The sequence below is a fragment of the Schistocerca nitens genome, chromosome 9 (genome assembly GCF_023898315.1).
Source record: "Schistocerca nitens isolate TAMUIC-IGC-003100 chromosome 9, iqSchNite1.1, whole genome shotgun sequence".
NCBI lineage: Eukaryota > Metazoa > Arthropoda > Insecta > Orthoptera > Acrididae > Schistocerca > Schistocerca nitens.
Genome location: NC_064622.1, coordinates 338,230,281 through 338,250,831, shown reverse-complemented (window position 1 = coordinate 338,250,831; position 20,551 = coordinate 338,230,281). Strand labels below are relative to the sequence as shown.

At 43.0% G+C, this 20,551-nt stretch overlaps 1 protein-coding gene across 1 annotated transcript in view; it reads right to left on the bottom strand.

The window, feature by feature from the left end:
* Nucleotides 1-20,551, bottom strand: part of LOC126204225 (neuromedin-K receptor-like) — a 188,688-nt gene that overhangs the window by 3,910 nt on the left and 164,227 nt on the right. The window contains exon 5 of the mRNA XM_049938622.1: nt 7,232-7,322. Within this exon, the coding sequence (XP_049794579.1) occupies nt 7,232-7,322 (91 nt within the window). The remainder of the gene's footprint in view (nt 1-7,231; nt 7,323-20,551) is intronic.

Sequence of the window (20,551 nt, the reverse complement as noted above, 5' to 3'; positions counted from 1 at the left end):
GTTCGTCCTTGAAGGTGGGTTCGTGAAATTTGTGAAAATCCTGGATGAAACTCACGAGAAGCATTATTTTTCTCAACCCGGGAAATCCACACAGCATTCTGTTTCACAACAGGATATTGTTTGCGATGGAAAAATTCGAAGAATACGTAAGGAAAATCAATATTTGCGATGTTTTCATTTATTTTCCACGAGGGAGTATGAACAAGAGACAAAGCTGAGAGCAGAAGTGGCACGCATTGCTTTGGCAAGCGTATTGCGCGGGGGCATTAATATTGATACTATGGACAAGTAATCAATAATACGAGGGTTGTCCAAAAAGTAAGTTTCGTTCGGTCGCGAAATGGAAACCACAGTGAAAACCAGAAACGTTTTATTTGTGACAGTTAGGTACACCTTCCACCTACTTCCCTACATAGTCGCCGCTCCAACTTCGAATGTTGTCGTTGTGTTGTATCAACTTTCCAATGTCATACGAAGCAGCCGCCTGTGCTTTCGGCCAGTTATCTGCACTGGTCTGAAGCTCGTTGTCTGTGGAAAATTTTTGTCTTCATAGCCAGCGGTTCTTGTGAGCAGAGATGAGACTCAGGGGGAGCCAATTACGGACTGTATTGTGGATGATCAAACACTTGTGATCGGAAACGCTGCAGGAGCGTCATCATTGCCCCTGCAGTGTGCGTCCGAGAATTGGCATGAAGAAGGAACTGCTCGACAGTTGTGTCATGTGGGCTGCATGACACAGGCGAAATCTCTAACCAGGCCCTCATATTTGGCGGAGACGTTATTTCCTACGCTCACTGTACACTCAAAACTGAAAAGAGCGACGCGTCACGATCGACGGACATACTAGAGACACTGCCCAACACATCTGTGCAAAGCTTTACCGGATTTTCATACGGGTTTCCATTTCGGGACCGATTTGAATTTACTTTCTGGACAACCCTCTTATCTGAGATGGAACGACTGGTTGATTTTTTTTTTTTTTTTTTTTTTTTTGTGGTTTTAGGGCGCACAACGTCAACGGTCATTAGCGCCCAGACTACTGTAGGAATGCACCGCGAGTCACAAGTTTAAAACAGCAACAAAACGGAAAACACGATGAAAGACATACTGACAGGCATAGGATTAAAAAAGAAAACAGCATAATCAAATGTCCTTTGAGAGGGTTGTCAAATTGATAAAATGAAGAACGCGAGCAGCTGCTCGTGGGTCATCCGCTAAAATGGCTTCTACAGTACATGGCAGGCCAATATCGAGACGGAGGGTGTTAAAATTCGGACACGACGTTAAAATGTGGCGGACCGTCAGCAATTGCTCACATGGGCAGAACGGCGCCGGCGCAGCCGTCAGCAGATGGCGATGGCTGAACCGGCAGTGGCCAATTCGCAACCGGGCCAAAACTACCTCCTCCCGCCGAGAAGGGCGTGAGGAGGACGTCCAAGCCACGGGTAGAGCACCGATGGAACTTTTGGTTTGACAGCTGGGACACAATTTGTTTCCAATGGAGAAATTAACAATTTTTAAAATTTTTATGTTGTATAAAAGAAGAAAGCGCCGTCGCATGTAAATGTAAGGAAGATAACCGACACGGCATGAATGTTTCAAAACTGGATTTCTACACTCCTGGAAATGGAAAAAAGAACACATTGACACCGGTGTGTCAGACCCACCATACTTGCTCCGGACACTGCGAGAGGGCTGTACAAGCAATGATCACACGCACGGCACAGCGGACACACCAGGAACCGCGGTGTTGGCCGTCGAATGGCGCTAGCTGCGCAGCATTTGTGCACCGCCGCCGTCAGTGTCAGCCAGTTTGCCGTGGCATACGGAGCTCCATCGCAGTCTTTAACACTGGTAGCATGCCGCGACAGCGTGGACGTGAACCGTATGTGCAGTTGACGGACTTTGAGCGAGGGCGTATAGTGGGCATGCGGGAGGCCGAGTGGACGTACCGCCGAATTGCTCAACACGTGGGGCGTGAGGTCTCCACAGTACATCGATGTTGTCGCCAGTGGTCGGCGGAAGGTGCACTTGCCCGTCGACCTGGGACCGGACCGCAGCGACGCACGGATGCACGCCAAGACCGTAGGATCCTACGCAGTGCCGTAGGGGACCGCACCGTCACTTCTCAGCAAATTAGGGACACTGTTGCTCCTGGGGTATCGGCGAGGACCATTCGCAACCGTCTCCATGAAGCTGGGCTACGGTCCCGCACACCGTTAGGCCGTCTTCCGCTCACGCCCCAACATCGTGCAGCCCGCCTCCAGTGGTGTCGCGACAGGCGTGAATGGAGGGACGAATGGAGACGTGTCGTCTTCAGCGATGAGAGTCGCTTCTGCCTTGGTGCCAATGATGGTCGTATGCGTGTTTGGCGCCGTGCAGGTGAGCGCCACAATCAGGACTGCATACGACCGAGGCACACAGGGCCAACACCCGGCATCATGGTGTGGGGAGCGATCTCCTACACTGGCCGTACACCACTGGTGATCGTCGAGGGGACACTGAATAGTGCACGGTACATCCAAACCGTCATCGAACCCATCGTTCTACCATTCCTAGACCGGCAAGGGAACTTGCTGTTCCAACAGGACAATGCACGTCCGCATGTATCCCGTGCCACCCAACGTGCTCTAGAAGGTGTAAGTCAACTACCCTGGCCAGCACGATCTCCGGATCTGTCCCCCATTGAGCATGTTTGGGACTGGATGAAGCGTCGTCTCACGCGGTCTGCACGTCCAGCACGAACGCTGGTCCAACTGAGGCGCCAGGTGGAAATGGCATGGCAAGCCGTTCCACAGGACTACATCCAGCATCTCTACGATCGTCTCCATGGGAGAATAGCAGCCTGCATTGCTGCGAAAGGTGGATATACACTGTACTAGTGCCGACATTGTGCATGCTCTGTTGCCTGTGTCTATGTGCCTGTGGTTCTGTCAGTGTGATCATGTGATGTATCTGACCCCAGGACTGTGTCAATAAAGTTTCCCCTTCCTGGGACAAGGAATTCACGGTGTTCTTATTTCAATTTCCAGGAGTGTATTAAGCGAAATTTAAAGATAAATGATAAACTCACACAGAAAATTAAGAAGTACGTGCACATCTTCTATTGACCTTTAAGAGTTCTTGGTAGACATCATGTTAATGCCTACCAATTTAAACATTCTACGAATAAGAAGTGGTATTACATGAGTAATATAATAGGTCTTTAAAAATTTCTTTGAGAACAGCACGAGCAAAGCCGCCCATACTATGCCACGTAAACAGTTTTCTGAACAGTGAGCTCGCAGTTGTGCTGGCCTGTACTTCCTCTTTAAAGACTCGGGCCTCGCCATCTACCCCATGTGCAGAATCAAGAGGTCCAAGGATACAGAACGTCTATCTACTGCTTTTCTGTCTTGAAATCAAAATTTTCTCGGATATGGGAACATGTGGAAATGGCACATGAGAATGAATCACTACAGAAAGAACAATGTAAATAATGTAATGCCGGAGTCGTATACGAGGAATACAGCTAATACTGAAGCGAGAAATGTTATACTGTGCCCAGAGGTTGTGTTGAGTAAAAGAAGAATTAATTTCATTTCACCTTACATTTGGGAATACGCTGAAGATCAGTGCATTTGAATTGTTCTTATGTTAGAAAAAAAAAGTAGTGATATGCAGTGACTGATAATTTTCATCAAGTACATATATTTGCAGTATGACTGCTTGGTAAAGAGCTTGATACTAGCTCTTTCTCCTGCCCGCCGTCGCAGCTGATGTATGCGTGTAAACCTCACTGCTGGGTTTCCGCTTGTCTTGCGTTTGTGCTATAGCCTCTCATACAGTATGGCGTGCAAGACCTAAACTAAATAGCTGGTGTTGAAGTTGACGTAAACATGGGCAATACGAATAATTTAATGAAATTATAATGCGTCTCATTACTCATTGCTGTTGGCGAAAACATAGCATTTACGTAAGCTACAAGAATATTGTTGTTGTTGTTGTTGTGCTCTTCAGTCCTGAGACTGGTTTGATGCAGCTCTCCATGCTACTCTATCCTGTGCAAGCTTCTTCATTTCCCAGTACTTACTGCAACCTACATCCTTCTGAATCTGCTTCATGTATTCATCTCTTGGTTTCCCTCTACGATTTTTACCCTCCACGCTGCCCTCCAATGCTAAATTTGTGATCCCTTGATGCCTCAAAACATGTCCTACCAACCGGTCCCTTCTTTTTGTCAAGTTGTGCCACAAACTCCTTTTCTCCCCAATTCTATTCAATACCTCCTCATTAGTTATGTGATTTACCCATCTAATCTTACGCATTCTTCTGTAGCACCACATTTCGAAAGCTTCTATTCTCTTCTTGTCTGAACTATTTATCGTCCATGTTTCACTTCCATACAAATACTTTCAGAAACGACTTTGCCCGCATCTCGTGGTCGTGCGGTAGCGTTCTCGCTTCCCACGCCCGGGTTCCCGGTTTCGATTCCAGGCGGGGTCAGGGATTTTCTCTGCCTCGTGATGGCTGGGTGTTGTATGATGTCCTTAGGTTAGTTAGGTTTAAGTAGTTCTAAGTTCTAGGGGACTGATGACCTAAGATGTTAAGTCCCATAGTGCTCAGAGCCATTTTGAACCACGAAACGACTTCCTGACACTTAAATCTATACTCGATGTTAACAAATTTCTCTTCTTCAGAAACGATTTCCTTGCCATTGCCAGTCTACATTTTATATCCTCTCAACTTCGATCATCATCAGTTATTTTACTCCCTACATAGCAAAAACTCCTTTACTACTTTAAGTGTCTCATTTCCTAATCTAATTCCCTCAGCATCACCCGATTTAATTTGACTACATTCCACTATCCTCGTTTTGCTTTTGTTGATGTTCATCTTATATCCTCCTTCCAAGACACTGTCCATTCCGTTCAACTGCTCTTCCAAGTCCTTTTCTGTCTCTGACAGAATTACAATGCCATCGGCGAACCTCAAAGTTTTTATTTTTTTCTCCATGAATTTTAATACCTACTCCGAATTTTTCTTTTGTTTCCTTTACTGCTTGCTCAATATACAGATTGAATAACATCGGGGAGAGGCTACAACCCTGTCTCACACCCTTCCCAACCACTGCTTCCCTTTCATACCCCCTAAACTCTTGTAACTGCCATCTGGTTCCTGTACAAATTGTAAATAGCCTTACGCTCCCTGTATTTTACCCCTGCCACATTCAGAATTTGAAAGAGTATTCCAGTCAACATTGTCAAAAGCTTTCTCTAAGTCTACAAATGCTAGAAACGTAGGTTTGCCTTTTCTTAATATTTCTTCTAAGATAAGTCGTAGGGTCAGTATTGCCTCACGTGTTCCAACATTTCTACGGAATCCAAACTGATCTTCCGTGAGGTCCGCTTCTACCAGTTTTTCCATTCGTCTGTAAAGAATTCGCGTTAGTATTTTGCAGCTGTGACTTATTAAACTGATAGTTCGGTAATTTTCACATCTGTCAACACCTGCTTTCTTTGGGATTGGAATTATTATATTCTTCTTGAAGTCTGAGGGTAATTCGCCTGTCTCATACATCTTGCTCATCAGGTGGTAGAGTTTTGTTATGACTGGCTCTCCCAAGGCCGTCAGTAGTTCTAATGGAATGTTGTCTACTCCCGGCGCCTTGTTTCGACTCAGGTCTTTCAGTGCTCTGTCAAACTCTTCACGCAGTATCTTATCTCCCATTTCGTCTTCATCTACATGCTCTTCCATTTCCATAATATTGTCCTCAAGCACATCGCCCTTGTATAAACCCTCTATATACTCCTTCCACCTTTCCGCCTTCCCTTCTTTGCTAATGCAAAAGGTAAGTATTGCCTCACGTGCAAAAGAATATTATACGTTCGAAAAATTGTAGAATTCTTACTGATCCGCAATCTTCTTATTCAGAATCGAAGCAGAAATTAAACGACGGAAATGCTTATCCAAGGGAGACCCTGACATGCTGTCGAAAGCTTTTTGGATTCTTTTAATAATTTATGATCAGAGAGGCCATCTGCTGCTACAAAGCTGACAGTTTCTTATTCAGCCGATTGTTTATTGATGGCTGTATCTTAGTGCGAAGTATACTAGCTAGTGCCTCATTTTATTAATCGAACGCAGTGGAAAAATTGATCACGGAACGTTGTTTTAACTTCGTTTCAAATTACCATGGAGGTAGCACTAGAGTACGAGCGTTTACTAATTTTCAGCGTGGATGACAGAATCACAGTAGAGAATCTTGCTTCGTAATGCATTTGAAAATAAGTAATAAAGCGTGGTTCTTCTTTTTCAAAGAGAAAATCTAACTAACGTGCGTAGACAATACCTTACTCGTAATCGTTAAAAATTGAGACAGAATGGCACCGAACATTTGTACCGTACATGAAGGTACTTACACAGCTGACAATTTTCCTCTGTTTTTAAGCCGTTTGGCTGCAACGAATTTCAGGTCATCGGTAAGCTATGTAGTAAATTGCGTAATTCAGAGACATACGAGACATTAACTGACAGAAAAAATTGAGTTAGAGCCATGTAGACTATAATACCTGACTGCAATCAGATAGGCAGATGCCTAACAAAATTCTCTTCATAGAAAGGGGCGAAAATATTTATTGAGTTTTACAGTGACTTAGATGACTACATTGAAAACGTATAGTTGAGAAATTTAATTAAATCCAACTGCTAATTAATTAAGTGACCAAAATATGTGAAATCAAATATAATTAGCAGCTGTGGTGTTTTAAGCATAATTTGTGGCCATAAAACGGAAAAACTCAAAATTACGCTCTACAGTGAAGATAGCCTTCACACACTGACCCACTTTCGTCAACCGCAGGACTGCTACGGTCGCATGTTCGAATCCTGCCTCGGGCATGGGTGTGTGTGATGTCCTTAGGTTAGTTAGGTTTAAGTAGTTCTAAGTTCTAGGGGACTTATGACCTAAGATGTTGAGTCCCATAGTGCTCAGAGCCATTTGAACCATTTTTGAACCACTTTCGTCAGATATCTTGTCAGTTTCTTAGTGATGTTCACACTTAACGTCTGTATTAACGCAGTAAATGTTTCTTGCTTTTTTCATGACAATAGTTCCATCTATAAATCTTTGCTAAGACGCTATCCGTCAGACGTTATGGTGACGGACTGTTTGAGTGTAGCTCCACCACAACAGCGTTTTGTAAAAGTAGAAAAACATGAGACACTCGAAAATATTTAAAAAGGTACTCACGTTGTAGATTCCGTAGACGAACGGGTTGTAGCAGCTGTTGCTCATCGCCAACCAGTCACAGCAGAACCAGATGATGTTGATGTAGTGGTACCTGTAGAAAGCTGGAGGTTACTTGTCGAGAAATCAGTGTTCATTAGATTTTATTTTTCTTAGAATGAAAACCAATATTCAGTTGGTGCTTTGAATTCAGACTACAGTTCCCTTTTAGCGAGAGTAAACATTGCCTGCAGGGGAGTCTGCGACTGTTAAAATGAAGTTTCTGAGGACAGCCATAAGTGGCACTCGGTACACCCAGACGAAGGATACTGACAGTGAGTGCGAGTGGAGCTGAAAAGCTTGCTTTCCTTGTGGTTAGGGGTCGCGCGTGATCCCATTGAGTCGCTTGCGCTGCCTTTTGGGCGTTATTGGTTGAAAATAGATTTCTAAGAACGTTATCCCATGCATCCTATAGACAGTTATAAACATGTTTTTTCTTCTGAGTATGGCTGTTTCCATTTACAGGAAGAATGTTCTGTGGGAATTAGAATATATCTTGGTAGTAATTCCTACGTCAGGAACCATGAATTATAGGAAGTAGAAATACATAAGTCAAAATGAAAATTGAAGGAAACTTTTGCTTTACTCAAAGCAGATAATTAATGTACAACGTCACATCGTTGGAACGAATAGAACTAAATGTTAATGTATATTATGGAACACCATGGCCAGAAACTCAAGCGTACTTTCATATCTCCAAATATACAAAAATATATAGCTGACATGTAGGTATCGTTCACGCAAGAGGACCATACAAACATACCGTCTTTTGATCGTCACACTCCCGTGTGGTCGACATAGAGAAACAGCTGAAGGAGTTGAAAATAAAATAAGTAGCCATGTCCTGATGGAACCCCAATTCAGTTTTACAAGAATACTCTAAGGCAGTTGCCCCTTAGTTATGTTTCATCTGTTGTGAATCTCTAGCTCAGCGCAAAGTCCCAAGCGAAGGAAAAACGCGCAAGTGACTCCTGTGAATAAGAAGGTAACAGAACGGACCGGAAAAGTTACTACCCGTAACATGCGTTTGCTGCAGAATTCTTAAACATATTCTGAGTTCGAATATAATAGATTTCCCCGACACCGAAAATCCTGTGTCCACGAATCAGCACGCTCGTAGAACGCATCACTCGTACGAAATTCAGCTTGCTCTTTCTCGTAATACTGCGAACTATGGATGAAGGACAACAAGCTGATTTCATATTTCTAGATATCCAGAAGGCATTTGACACTGTGTCCAACTGCAGACTGTTAACGAAGGTACGAGCATATGGAATAGGCTCCTAGATATGTGAGTGGCTAGACGATTTTTCCAGTTATAGAATCCAGAGCGGCGAGGTTTCATCAGAGGAAGAGGTATCGTCAGGAGTGCTCAAGGGACATGCGATAGGACAGCTGTTATTTTCCGTTTACATAAAAGATATAGCAGACAGGGTGGGCTGTTATCTGCGGTTGTTTGCTGACGATGGTATGGTGTATGAGAAGGTTGTCGTTCTTGAGTTACTGTAGGAGGATACAAAATTTCTAGTTGGTATGATGAACGATAGCTTGTTCTAATCGTGTTTAAAAGTATGCTAACGCTGATGAGGAGGAAAAACAATCTGGTAATGATGGAAAACAGCATTAGTTGTGTCCTGCTTGACACAGTCATGTCATTTGATTGTATGAGCGTCATGTTGCCGCATGAAGTGGAAAGAGCATATGAGGTTTGTGGTAGGGAAGGTAAATGGTCATCTTCGGGTTATTGTGAGGTCTAGGGTGTGTGGATCACCTGTAAAGGAGAGAAAATGTAGGACGCTAGTGCGACCTATTCTTGAGTACTGCTCGAGTGTTTGGAATCCGCACGAGGATGGATTAAAGGAAGAACTGAAGCAATTCAGGGGATGGCCGCTAGATTTGTTGCCGGTAGGTTCGAAAAACAGGCAAGTATTACGGAAATGATTCGCTGACTCAAATGTGAATCACTTGAGGGAAGGCGTCGTTCATTTCTGGGAACACTACTGAGAAAAGTTAGAGAACCCTCATTTGAAGCTGACTGTAAAAGAATTCTACAGCTGCCAACATTCATTCCCCTTAAGAACCACGAAGATGAAATACGAGAAATTAGAGTGTATACGGAGACATACAGCAAGTCGGTTCTCTCTCGCTCTGTTTGCGAGTGGAACAGGAAAGGAAATTACTAGCAGTGGTACAAGTTACCCTCCGCCTTGCACCATCAGGTGGCTTGCAAAATATGTATGTAGATGAAGCTATAGATATCTCTACTTTGGGAAAATTATAACTAAGTGGTAACACAATTTGTCCGACAAGTTCATTGATTACACGTTACATTTGAAAGCTGTGGCAAAAAGCATCGTGAGCGACGGGTGAATGTCATGCCACTTCTACGCAAAGAGGCAAAAATAATTACAATCTGGATGTTCACAAGGCCAGGAATTCATAAACTCAGACACCTGACATATAATCACGGTCTTCAAATCCATAAGCGTTGCAGATCATTTGATGCTATGGTTTACCGGTGTCAGTCCCTCCAGCTGAATGGTCAGTATGCCTGGCTACTTTCGAAGGTACTTCAAGGGATTTGTACTGGAACGGGCTCTAGGCCCTACTCGGTCTCGTCATGCCAACTTCGCTAAGTAGCGGCTCCAAGAAAGCCGATAACGCCCAGTAGAGCGTTGGGCTGACCCCACGCTCTCCATACGTTGTCCAATGATGCCAGGGTATCATATGGTAACTTTTCGGTCTCCTTTGGCCCATCGACGACAGAACGTCGAGCTTTGTATATAGTATCGGTACTACGGTATGTACTTTACCACTGGATAGTTAAAAACTCATCCATGAACCGGCTGATGGCGTTTTTAATATGGGTGTACCACTGCACACTGAAGATCCTATTAGTGGTTTGTGTGACCAATGATGGTGAAAATCTTGAAGTCAAAACAGCTAAAGAACGTGAGTAAGCAGCATATTTTGGGGATCATTTACGGAAGGTAGATGTACAGCATCATGCAGTTCATCACAGAAGGAATGATAGAAGGAAAATGTGGGACTGGTTTGAGGAACATTTTAAGGCTGTAGATGCTCCTAGACTGATACTTGAGCCCAAATATTGCCACTGTGATTAGAGCAGCACTGAGAATAGAGGAGGATATGTCACGATGGTTGCCAACCCTCTGTAGGGAGACGGAACTCCAAGAGTCTGACGAAGCAGTACCAGTTAACCGCCAGTACGACCAGCGGAGAATACCATGCCCGGTATTGCGTAGATGGCAGGGTACATGTGGGGAGGGCGGTATCTGTAGGGGCTGCGGGTGGGCGCTGTAGCGGAAATGCCGAGAGCTGGAGGGGAAACGCCATTCTAAACTGCAGCCTATACTCCCATTTGTTCGTAAATATTAAGTGAAGCCCCTCCACGCCCACACTTGCATGGTGGCCATTCAAGAAGTTCTGTCCGCTCTGCTGTGGTTAGTATCTAAAAAGAATTCCACCGAAAATGCAGGGTTGTCACTCATTTGTAGCTTTCAGAGAAGTGTCATGAGTGGCGAATTTTGGGTAAAACCTACACATTTCTCTTGCTGCCATGTTAAAATTGCTTCCTTAGCCAAAACACACCGGAGGTTACACAGTCCTACCTCTCTAACATGTTGATCAGACGCAACTGCAAGAGTATTCTGAAACAGTGGTTTATTAAGTTTATTGAGGAACTGAGGAAAAGTACTATCAATATCTTATGCAAAAGCACTTCCTCCACTTATGTTATTCGAATACCCACAGCGCATCTCGTTTCACCTGCCATCGATGGCCCTTAAAAATTACATTCTTTCATGGAAAAATTCTGTAGTTGTTGAAATAACACGGCAGATAATAAAGTCTTGCGTAATAAACATAAGACAAAATGCTCTCCTCTTTGCGTACTATCATTTGCCAGAATCTCATTTCGAAATCTCAAACCGTTTATGAAGTATGAGGAATGTTGTGGATCTGGTTTCACCGCTGGCACGGAACGACAGCAAATGAGTGCGCTACATCTGTTCAGTTCTGTCGAGATCGGTGACAAATATAAACAAAAATTCAATATGTTAGCTAAATTTCATTCGCAGCAACGTATTATTTAATATGCACCAAAAATAAAATCATAGTAATACTTATTTTTCACTGCAAACTATTTCTCATTTCCACGTAAATATCACAGAAACTATGACGATGAAAGGAATGATGGGAATATCGTAATGAACCTGTCGCATATAGTTACAAGAAAAGCAAAAATGAAATTTTCTTACATAATAGTTTCTGTTAAATCGTTTGAAAAAGACTGCAAGGCATGCGCCACAATTCTGTCGTCGCTAGCTAGCCGAAGGGTAACAGAGAGTTTGGGCCTCGCATTTCCTATAAACTAATGAACTTACACAGCGCTTTGCTGGGGGTCGAGACCAGTAAAAGGGAAGATTTGGCGTAATTTGTCCTCTTTCATTTCCCCTTACGCGTTTCTACAGAAACAACTACGAGCCTTATTGTCGTGAATTCTTTATACTATATGAATTAAAATTTTTCTGAGAATATACACTGATAAGCCAAAACATTTTGACCACTTCCCGCCGCGACTTTGCAAGCCGCCTGGTAGCCTTGTGGGCATGTGATGCGGTAAGCAACGTATGAAAGCTGAACAGATACAGGCATGAGGATACCATAACGAAGATACAGGCTGCAGATGGGGAAATCCATTGCGCTAAGTGACTTTGGAAAATGGATGATCATTATTCAGCAGAGCCTGCGAACGAGTATCTCGAAAAAGGCGAAAATGATTGAATGTTAACGTGCTACAGTCATGACCGTCTACAGAAGGAGGTAGAAGGGCAGTGAAACTAACAATAGGCTCTAAATGATTGGACGCCCACGACTCTTCACAGAACGTTGGGTTAGGGGGTTTGTCTGCTTCGTGTAGTCTGCTTCGTGTAGCAGGATAGGTGGTGATCTGTGGCAAGTCTGCCGGAAGGGCACAATGCTGGTTGCATGCACAGGTGTTTCGGAGCATACCGTCCACCATACTCATACAATGCTGAACGTGGAGCGCTGCACCAGACCACAAGTAGCCGTTCACATGCTGAACCAACGACATCGTCAGTTGCGAGTGCAGAGGGCGAGGGACCATCGGAATTCCACTCTCGATAAATGGAAACGTGTCGTCTCTTCAGGTGAATCACATTTTTGCTACGCTAGATCGATGGTCGTCTCCACAAACGGCATCGTGGAGGTAAACGGTGGTCCAAATGTGGAGCGTGCCATGGACACAGGCTGATGGGAGCAGTATTATGCTGTGGAAGACATTCTCCTGTGGCAGCAATCGCAAACACGCTGACACCTGCGAACCACCTTCATCCCCTCATACCTGATGTCTTCGACGACAGCGCTATCATCTTTCAGCAGTATGATTGTTCTTGTTTGAGAACCAGAGCCTTTCCACAGTGAATTGAGGAACATTATAGTGAAATCAAGTTGATGTATCGGCGATCAAATTCGCCTCATGTAAATCTTATGGAAACAGTCTGAATGCTGTCATCTTTCAGCAGTATGATTGTTCTTGTCTGAGAACCAGAGCCTTTCCACAGTGAATTGAGGAACATTACAGTGAAATCAAGTTGATGTATCGGCGATCAAATTCGCCTCATGTAAATCTTATGGAAACAGTCTGAATGCTATCATCTTTCAGCAGTATGATTGTTCTTGTTTGAGAACCAGAGCCTTTCCACAGTGAATTGAGGAACATTATAGTGAAATCAAGTTGATGTATCGGCGATCAAATTCGCCTCATGTAAATCTTATGGAAACAGTCTGAATGCTTTCATCTTTCAGCAGTATGATTGTTCTTGTCGGAGAACCAGAGCCTTTCCACAGTGAACTGAGGAACATTATAGTGAAATCAAGTTGATGTATCGGCGATCAAATTCGCCTCATGTAAATCTTATGGAAACAGTCTGAATGCTATCATCTTTCAGCAGTATGATTGTTCTTGTCTGAGAACCAGAGCCTTTCCACACTGAATTGCGGAATATTATAGTGAAATCCAGTTGATGTGTCGGCGATCAAATTCGCCTCATGTAAATCTTATGGAAACAGTCTGAATGCTATCATCTTTCAGCAGTATGATTGTTCTTGTCTGAGAACCAGAGCCTTTCCACAGTGAATTGCGGAACATTATAGTGAAATCAAGTTGACGTGTCGGCGATCAAATTCGCCTCATGTAAGTCTTATGGAAACAGTCTGAATGCTACCATCTTTCAGCAGTATGATTGACCTTGTCTGAGAACCAGAGCCTTTCCACAGTGAATTGAGGAACTTTGTAGTGAAATCAAGTTGATGTGTCGGCGATCAAATTCGCCTGATGTAAATCTTATGGAAACAGTCTGCATGCTATCACCTTTCAGCTGTATGATTGTTCTTGTCTGAGAACCAGAGCCTTTCCACAGTGAATTGAGGAACATTATAGTGAAATCAAATTGATGTATCGGCGATCAAATTCGCCTCATGTAAATCTTATGGAAACAGTCTGAATGCTATCATCTTTCAGCAGTGTGATTGTTCTTGTCTGAGAACCAGAGTCTTTCCACAGTGAATTGAGGAACATTATAGTGAAATCAAGTTGATGTATCGGCGATCAAATTCGCCTGATGTAAATCTTATGGAAACAGTCTGAATGCTATCACCTTTCAGCTGTATGATTGTTCTTGTCTGAGAACCAGAGCCTTTCCACAGTGAATTGAGGAACATTATAGTGAAATCAAATTCATGTATCGGCGATCAAATTCGCCTCATGTAAATCTTATGGAAACAGTCTGAATGCAATCATCTTTCAGCAGTATGATTGTTCTTGTCTGAGAACCAGAGCCTTTCCACAGTGAACTGAGGAACATTATAGCGAAATCAAGTTGATGTGTCGGCGATCAAAATCGCCTCATGTAAATCTTATGGAAACAGTCTGAATGCTATCATCTTTCAGCAGTATGATTGTTCTTGTCTGAGAACCAGAGCCTTTCCACAGTGAATTGAGGAACATTATAGTGTAATCAAGTACATGTGTCGGCGATCAAATTCGCCTCATGTAAATCTTATGGAAACAGTCTGAATGCTATCATCTTTCAGTAGTATGATTATTCTTGTCTGAGAACCAGAGCCTTTCCACAGTGAATTGAGGAACATTATAGTGAAATCAAGTTGATGTGTCGGCGATCAAATTCGCCTCATGTAAATCTTATGGAAACAGTCTGAATGCTATCATCTTTCAGCAGTATGATTGTTGTTGTCTGAGAACCAGAGCCTTTCCACAGTGAATTGAGGAACATTATAGTGTAATCAAGTACATGTGTCGGCGATCAAATTCGCCTCATGTAAATCTTATGGAAACAGTCTGAATGCTATCATCTTTCAGCAGTATGATTGTTCTTGTCTGAGAACCAGAGCCTTTCCACAGTGAATTGAGGAACTTTGTAGTGAAATCAAATTGATGTGACGGCCATCAAATTCGCCTCATGTAAATCTTATGGAAACAGTCTGAATGCTATCATCTTTCAGCAGTATGATTGTTCTTGTCTGAGAACCAGAGCCTTTCCACAGTGAATTGAGGAACATTATGGTGAAATCAAGTTGATGTGTCGGCGATCAAATTCGCCTCATGTAAATCTTATGGAAACAGTCTGAATGCTATCATCTTTCAGCAGTGTGATTATTCTTGTCTGAGAACCAGAGCCTTTCCACAGTGAATTGAACTTTGTGGTGAAATCAAGTTGATGTGTCGGCGATCAAATTCGCCTCATGTAAATCTTATGGAAACAGTCTGAATGCTATCACCTTTCAGCTGTATGATTGTTCTTGTCTGAGAACCAGAGCCTTTCCACAGTTAATTGAGGAACATTATAGAGAAATCAAGTTGATGTGTCGGCGATCAAATTCGCCTCATGTAAATCTTATGGAAACAGTCTGAATGCTATCACCTTTCAGCAGTATGATTGTTCTTGTCTGAGAACCAGAGCCTTTCCACAGTGAATTGAGGAACTTTGTAGTGAAATCAAGTTGATGTGTCGGCGATCAAATTCGCCTCATGTAAATCTTATGGAAACAGTCTGAATGCTATCATCTTTCAGCAGTATGATTGTTGTTGTCTGAGAACCAGAGCCTTTCCACAGTGAATTGAGGAACTTTGTAGTGAAATCAAGTTGATGTATCGGCGATCAAATTCGCCTCATGTAAATCTTATGGAAACAGTCTAAATGCCATCATCACCTATGCAAATTAGCGGCTAGTATTTTCGGAAATTACATGACCTGTGCGTAGGCTTCTAATGTCATATACCTCCACAAACTGTCCTATCCCTGATACGCAGATTCATTTATGTATTTCGTTCGAAAGACGAACAGACAATCTATTATACAAGAGGTCATAATGTTTTGACCCATCTGTGCGTACGGCAATTGGGTTAATAAAGAGGAAAGGAATAATTAACTGACTGTGTTCTTTGGAAAGCAAACGATGTAACAAAATTTTCGCTTTAAACATGTCTTGAAATTTCTGTACGTGAGAGCAGTGTGATATTTGAGCGAAATTAAATCGATTTTGATAACTATGGAATGATTTCAAGACGAGATGTCGACTTTGGACATTTCATGAGGAGTATCTGTTTCAGGAGATGACCTATGTGAACCAGTATGTTCGCTTTAACGTGAGGCAACTAAATATCTCCAAAAACGACGCATCGAACGAAAATTATTGTTCTAGGTGAATAATTAATATATGTATTAGAAAAGGGAACATCTGCCTGTGCTACAACTGGTTACCTCCTGACCACCCCTCCTGCGTGGGCTGGTTCAACTTTGGATCTGCAAATGTGAACCGCTTTTTTATTGTATATTCGTATTCTGCGTCAAGATACACACGGTTTACTCAATCCATGGTTTCCAGTTCGGGTTAGATGGCGCTGTATTCGAGAGATATCAAGTGTGCCTGCTTTTGCAACTAAAAACCAACGGATTTGATTCTACATTTCATTTACGAAGTAAACTGCATTACCTCCCGTGTCTAACGATTAATATTCGTGTTCGAAATTTACTTTAGTGTTGCAAATATTTCTTTCGCTTCTGTCGCTTGCCCCTTTGTCCCGCAGTTTCCGCAGGGTCGGCGTGGTTACAACGGATTTGGCATGGTTAATTTAAAGGGGTGGCCGGATGCTCTTCCTGCCGCCAACCCATACCCCCTGGGACGGAATCAATGTACCCCATCTGTCTGCAACTAGTGTAAACCATGAAATAGTGCTAACGTGAGTCAGATGGCTGTGAGTCGTGTTACTAAGGCGTTATGAGGAGACCAGTCCGTTCTTCACCTAGTGGGATGTGGAAAACTGCCTAAAAACCACATCCAGGCTGGCCGGCAGACCAGCCCACGTCGTTAATCCGCTGGGCGGATTCGATCTGGGGCCGGCGCGCCTACCCGAGTTCAGGAAGCAGCGCATTAGTGCTCTCGGCTAACCTGGTAGGTGTTGCAAATATTTAACTGATAGAAATTGCTAACCACTTGGAGCCTGTGAATGGTTTTCTTGTCTCTAAGAACCAGTACTGGAGACCACACTGCAAAGATATTTGAAAATAATGGGTCATATGCCTCCATATCGATATGTCTCGTTGGTTCGAGTTCATGGGAATCACCTCTCTTTCCCGCTTCCTGAAAATGACACCACATATATTAGCAGCTTTGGTTCAGGGGTTTATCTGGTCTTGAAGCTCTTCCTTACAGCCACCCCACAGATGTATGTCATCGTCAGACACTCCTTCACTTTCCAGTTTTTGGTGTATGTTTTCCTGGATCTTTTTCATTACATTAACGACAGAAGGGGACTCAGAATTCCACCGTGCCTTAACCCATATTTCATGCCAAAGGGGTCCTTCATTCCTATAGGTGTTTTGGTTTTCCTGTAGGTATCATCATACACATTCTTGGTCCTGTGTAGCTTATCATTCTGAACTATTTTCTTCAGTGTGATCCATATCCTTTTCCCTGTTCACAGAATCAAACGCCTTCTCTATGTCCAGAACGGGGTCGTTGATGATTGTTGTATTTTGCATATACAGTAGCACAGAGTGACATATCCACATTAGAGTATAAGATGGGAGTCTGCCTTCTTAGACATCAGATCCGAAAAGAGGGAGTTTAGGTGCCCTCTGAGACATAAAAGAAGCGGTGCACCATCAAGGAATTATCCGAATGGGACGGAAATCAATGGATGTGATGTACATATACAGAAAAACAAATGACAAAACTTGAGATGAAGTGGGTGATTTATTCAAAAGAAAGATCTCCACAAACTGAGTAAGTGGGTAACACGGTGGTTCGCCTCTCACTGTTCTGCAAGAAGGTATACGGCTTGGCATTGATTTATAGAGTTATTGGATGTCCCCCTGAGAGATACCGAGTCAAAGTTTGACCAGTTTGTCTGTTCCTTAGCGCGTTAGGTCGTCTAAATCACGAGCTTGTTGGAGGGCTCTGCCCATAATCGTCCAGACCTTCGGCCTAGTGAAGAGAGATCCGACGACCTTGCTGACCAAGGTAGCGTTCGGAAAGCATGAAGACAAGCAGTGGAAACTCTCACCATGTTTGGGTGGGCGTTATCTAGTGGCAATGTAAGCAGAGGATGGCTTGCCATGAATTGTAACAAACTTGGGAGTAGAATGTCGTCGATGTGCTGCGAGGATACCGTGGATGACAACCAAATAGGTCCTGCTCTGAAAAATGGTTCAAATGGCTCTGAGCACTATGGGACTTAACATCTTAGGTCATCAGTCCCCTAGAACTTAGAACTACTTAAACCTAACTAACCTAAGGACATCACACACATCCATACCCGAGGCAGGATTCGAACCTGCGACCATAGCAGTCCCATGGTCCTGCTCTGAGAAGGTCTGATTCCCTAGACTCCTGTTTGTCGGACCGTGTGGCGAGTGACCACTGTTCAGAGCGCCTCCATACACGTCTGATCATCAGGGCTCAATTCGAAGTGGGACTCATAACTGAAGATAATTCTACGCCAGTCAATGAGATTCCAGGTTGAAGACGTGCTGAAGACACCCCGAACAGGGGTGAGATATCAATCTGACACTCGCTGGCCACATGGGGCAACAGCCAGAGATGATGGTCTCGAGTGCCATTTCGTTTTACAGCAGAACCCCGTTGGTTATCATCTCCATCACTCTTACAGCACAGCGATATTTTGACAATATCCTACTCCCTGTTTTGTTGCGATACATTGCAAGCCATGAAGGGTCTACGCTTCATCACGTTAATGCTCACCTGCACATATTGGCCGGAAATGGAGAAAGTTTGGAGTATTAAGGGCAGGGCGCTCCTACCAGCTCGGTATTTTGTACAGATTTTCGTAGTATATTCCTCAGGAGGCCATTAAACAACTCTATCAATCAGAGCCAAGCTGAATAACTATTTGTACAAAAGCCAGAGGTGGAACAGCGCATATTGACTGGCTCTGTTTCCATTCTCATTCCCTTGAATAAATAATCAATTTTTTTCTGAAATTGTCATCATCTGTTTATATGTGTCCGTACATCACATCTATCGATTTCCGTCCCATTCATATATTTCCTTCGTGGTGTGTCCTTTTTTCTGTCTTAGTGTGTACTACTGGTTCGTCTGGAAAACTTGTTCAACATGTGACTGCTGCAGCCACGTGTCCAGTCTGTGAGATCTACAACAAATGCCGAAACACCACAGTAAAATTGCAACACACTATTGTAAATATGAAATTCAAGCGAATTTGGCATTCACATAACGTTATATCTCAATATATATTCGTTAATGTAAACAGTACTTCACCTGCACCTCATTATGCCAAACACAAATCCAAATGTGGCTGGCTGAAACAAGAAAGTAGATACCTACATGCTGTATAGACGCTGGAACTCAATATTTATCTACTCATATTCATCAGAAACTGGAAAATGGCATCAATATCTCTGAAATATTTAATGTCTTCATACATACTATCAGACAAAATACAAAAACATCAATGACAATATGATGGAAAAACAATAAAACACACGTTTGAAACAAAATGAAATAATGTATTTTGTGCCATATACTGCGTTCCAACATTAAGGGTTACGTCGAAGAGAACGATGTATTGACAAACAGCCGACACGGTTTCAGAAAATATCGTTATTGTGAAACTCACGAAATAATGGGTGCTATTGACAGGGGTTCTCAAGTTGATTCAGTACTGTTAGATTTACAAATGGACTTTGAGACTGTTCCTCACAAGTATTTTCTAATAAAACAGCGTGCCTAGGGAGTATCGTGTCTGTTGTGCTACTGGATTCGTGATTTATTGTCAGAAAGGACACAGTTCGTAGGTACTAATAAAAAGTCGTCGAATAAAACAGCGGTAATATCTGACCTTCCACAAGGAAGTGGTGTAGGCCCTCTGCTGTTCCTGATCAACATCAGCTATGCAGGAGACAGTCTGATCAGCCCTTTTAGATTGTTTGCACATTGACCGTCCTATAAAGTCACCAGATGATCCAAACAAATTGAAAAACGACTTAGACAAGATGTCTGTATAGTGCGAAAAGTAGCAACTGACTCTAAATAACGAAAAGTGTGAAGTCATCCGCATGAATACTAAAAGGAATCCGCTAAATTTCGGTTACAGAATAAAACACACCAATCTGAAGGCTATAAATTCAACTTAATATTGAGGGATTATAGTTTCAAGTTACTTAAACTGGAACAATCACATAAAGTTGTAGGGAAAACAAAGCTAAGACTGTGATTCATTGTAAGAACGCTTAGAAAAACTACTAAAGGGACTGTTTACACTACGCTTGTGGGCCCTCTTCTGTGTTATTGCTGTCCGGTGCGGGTCCCACAGCAGATAGAATTGACAGAGGACATCTAAAATGTTCGAAGAAGGGCAGCTCGTTTAGTATTATTGTGAAAGAGGTGAGAGATTACCATGGATATGATACGCGAATTGGGGTAGCAGTCATTATAGCAAAGGCGAGTGTTTTTGCGGCAAAATCTTCTCCTGAAATTTCAGTCACCAACTTTATCCTCAAAGTGTGAAACTATTTTGTTGATGCTCACAAACATAGTGAGGGGGGATGATAATCGGAATAAAATAAGAGAAATCACGATTCAAACGGGAAGATTTAATGTTTCCTTTTTCCCGCGCGCTGTTCGAGAGTGGATCGGTAAAGATATAGCTTGAAGGTTGTTTTATAATCCTTTGTCAGG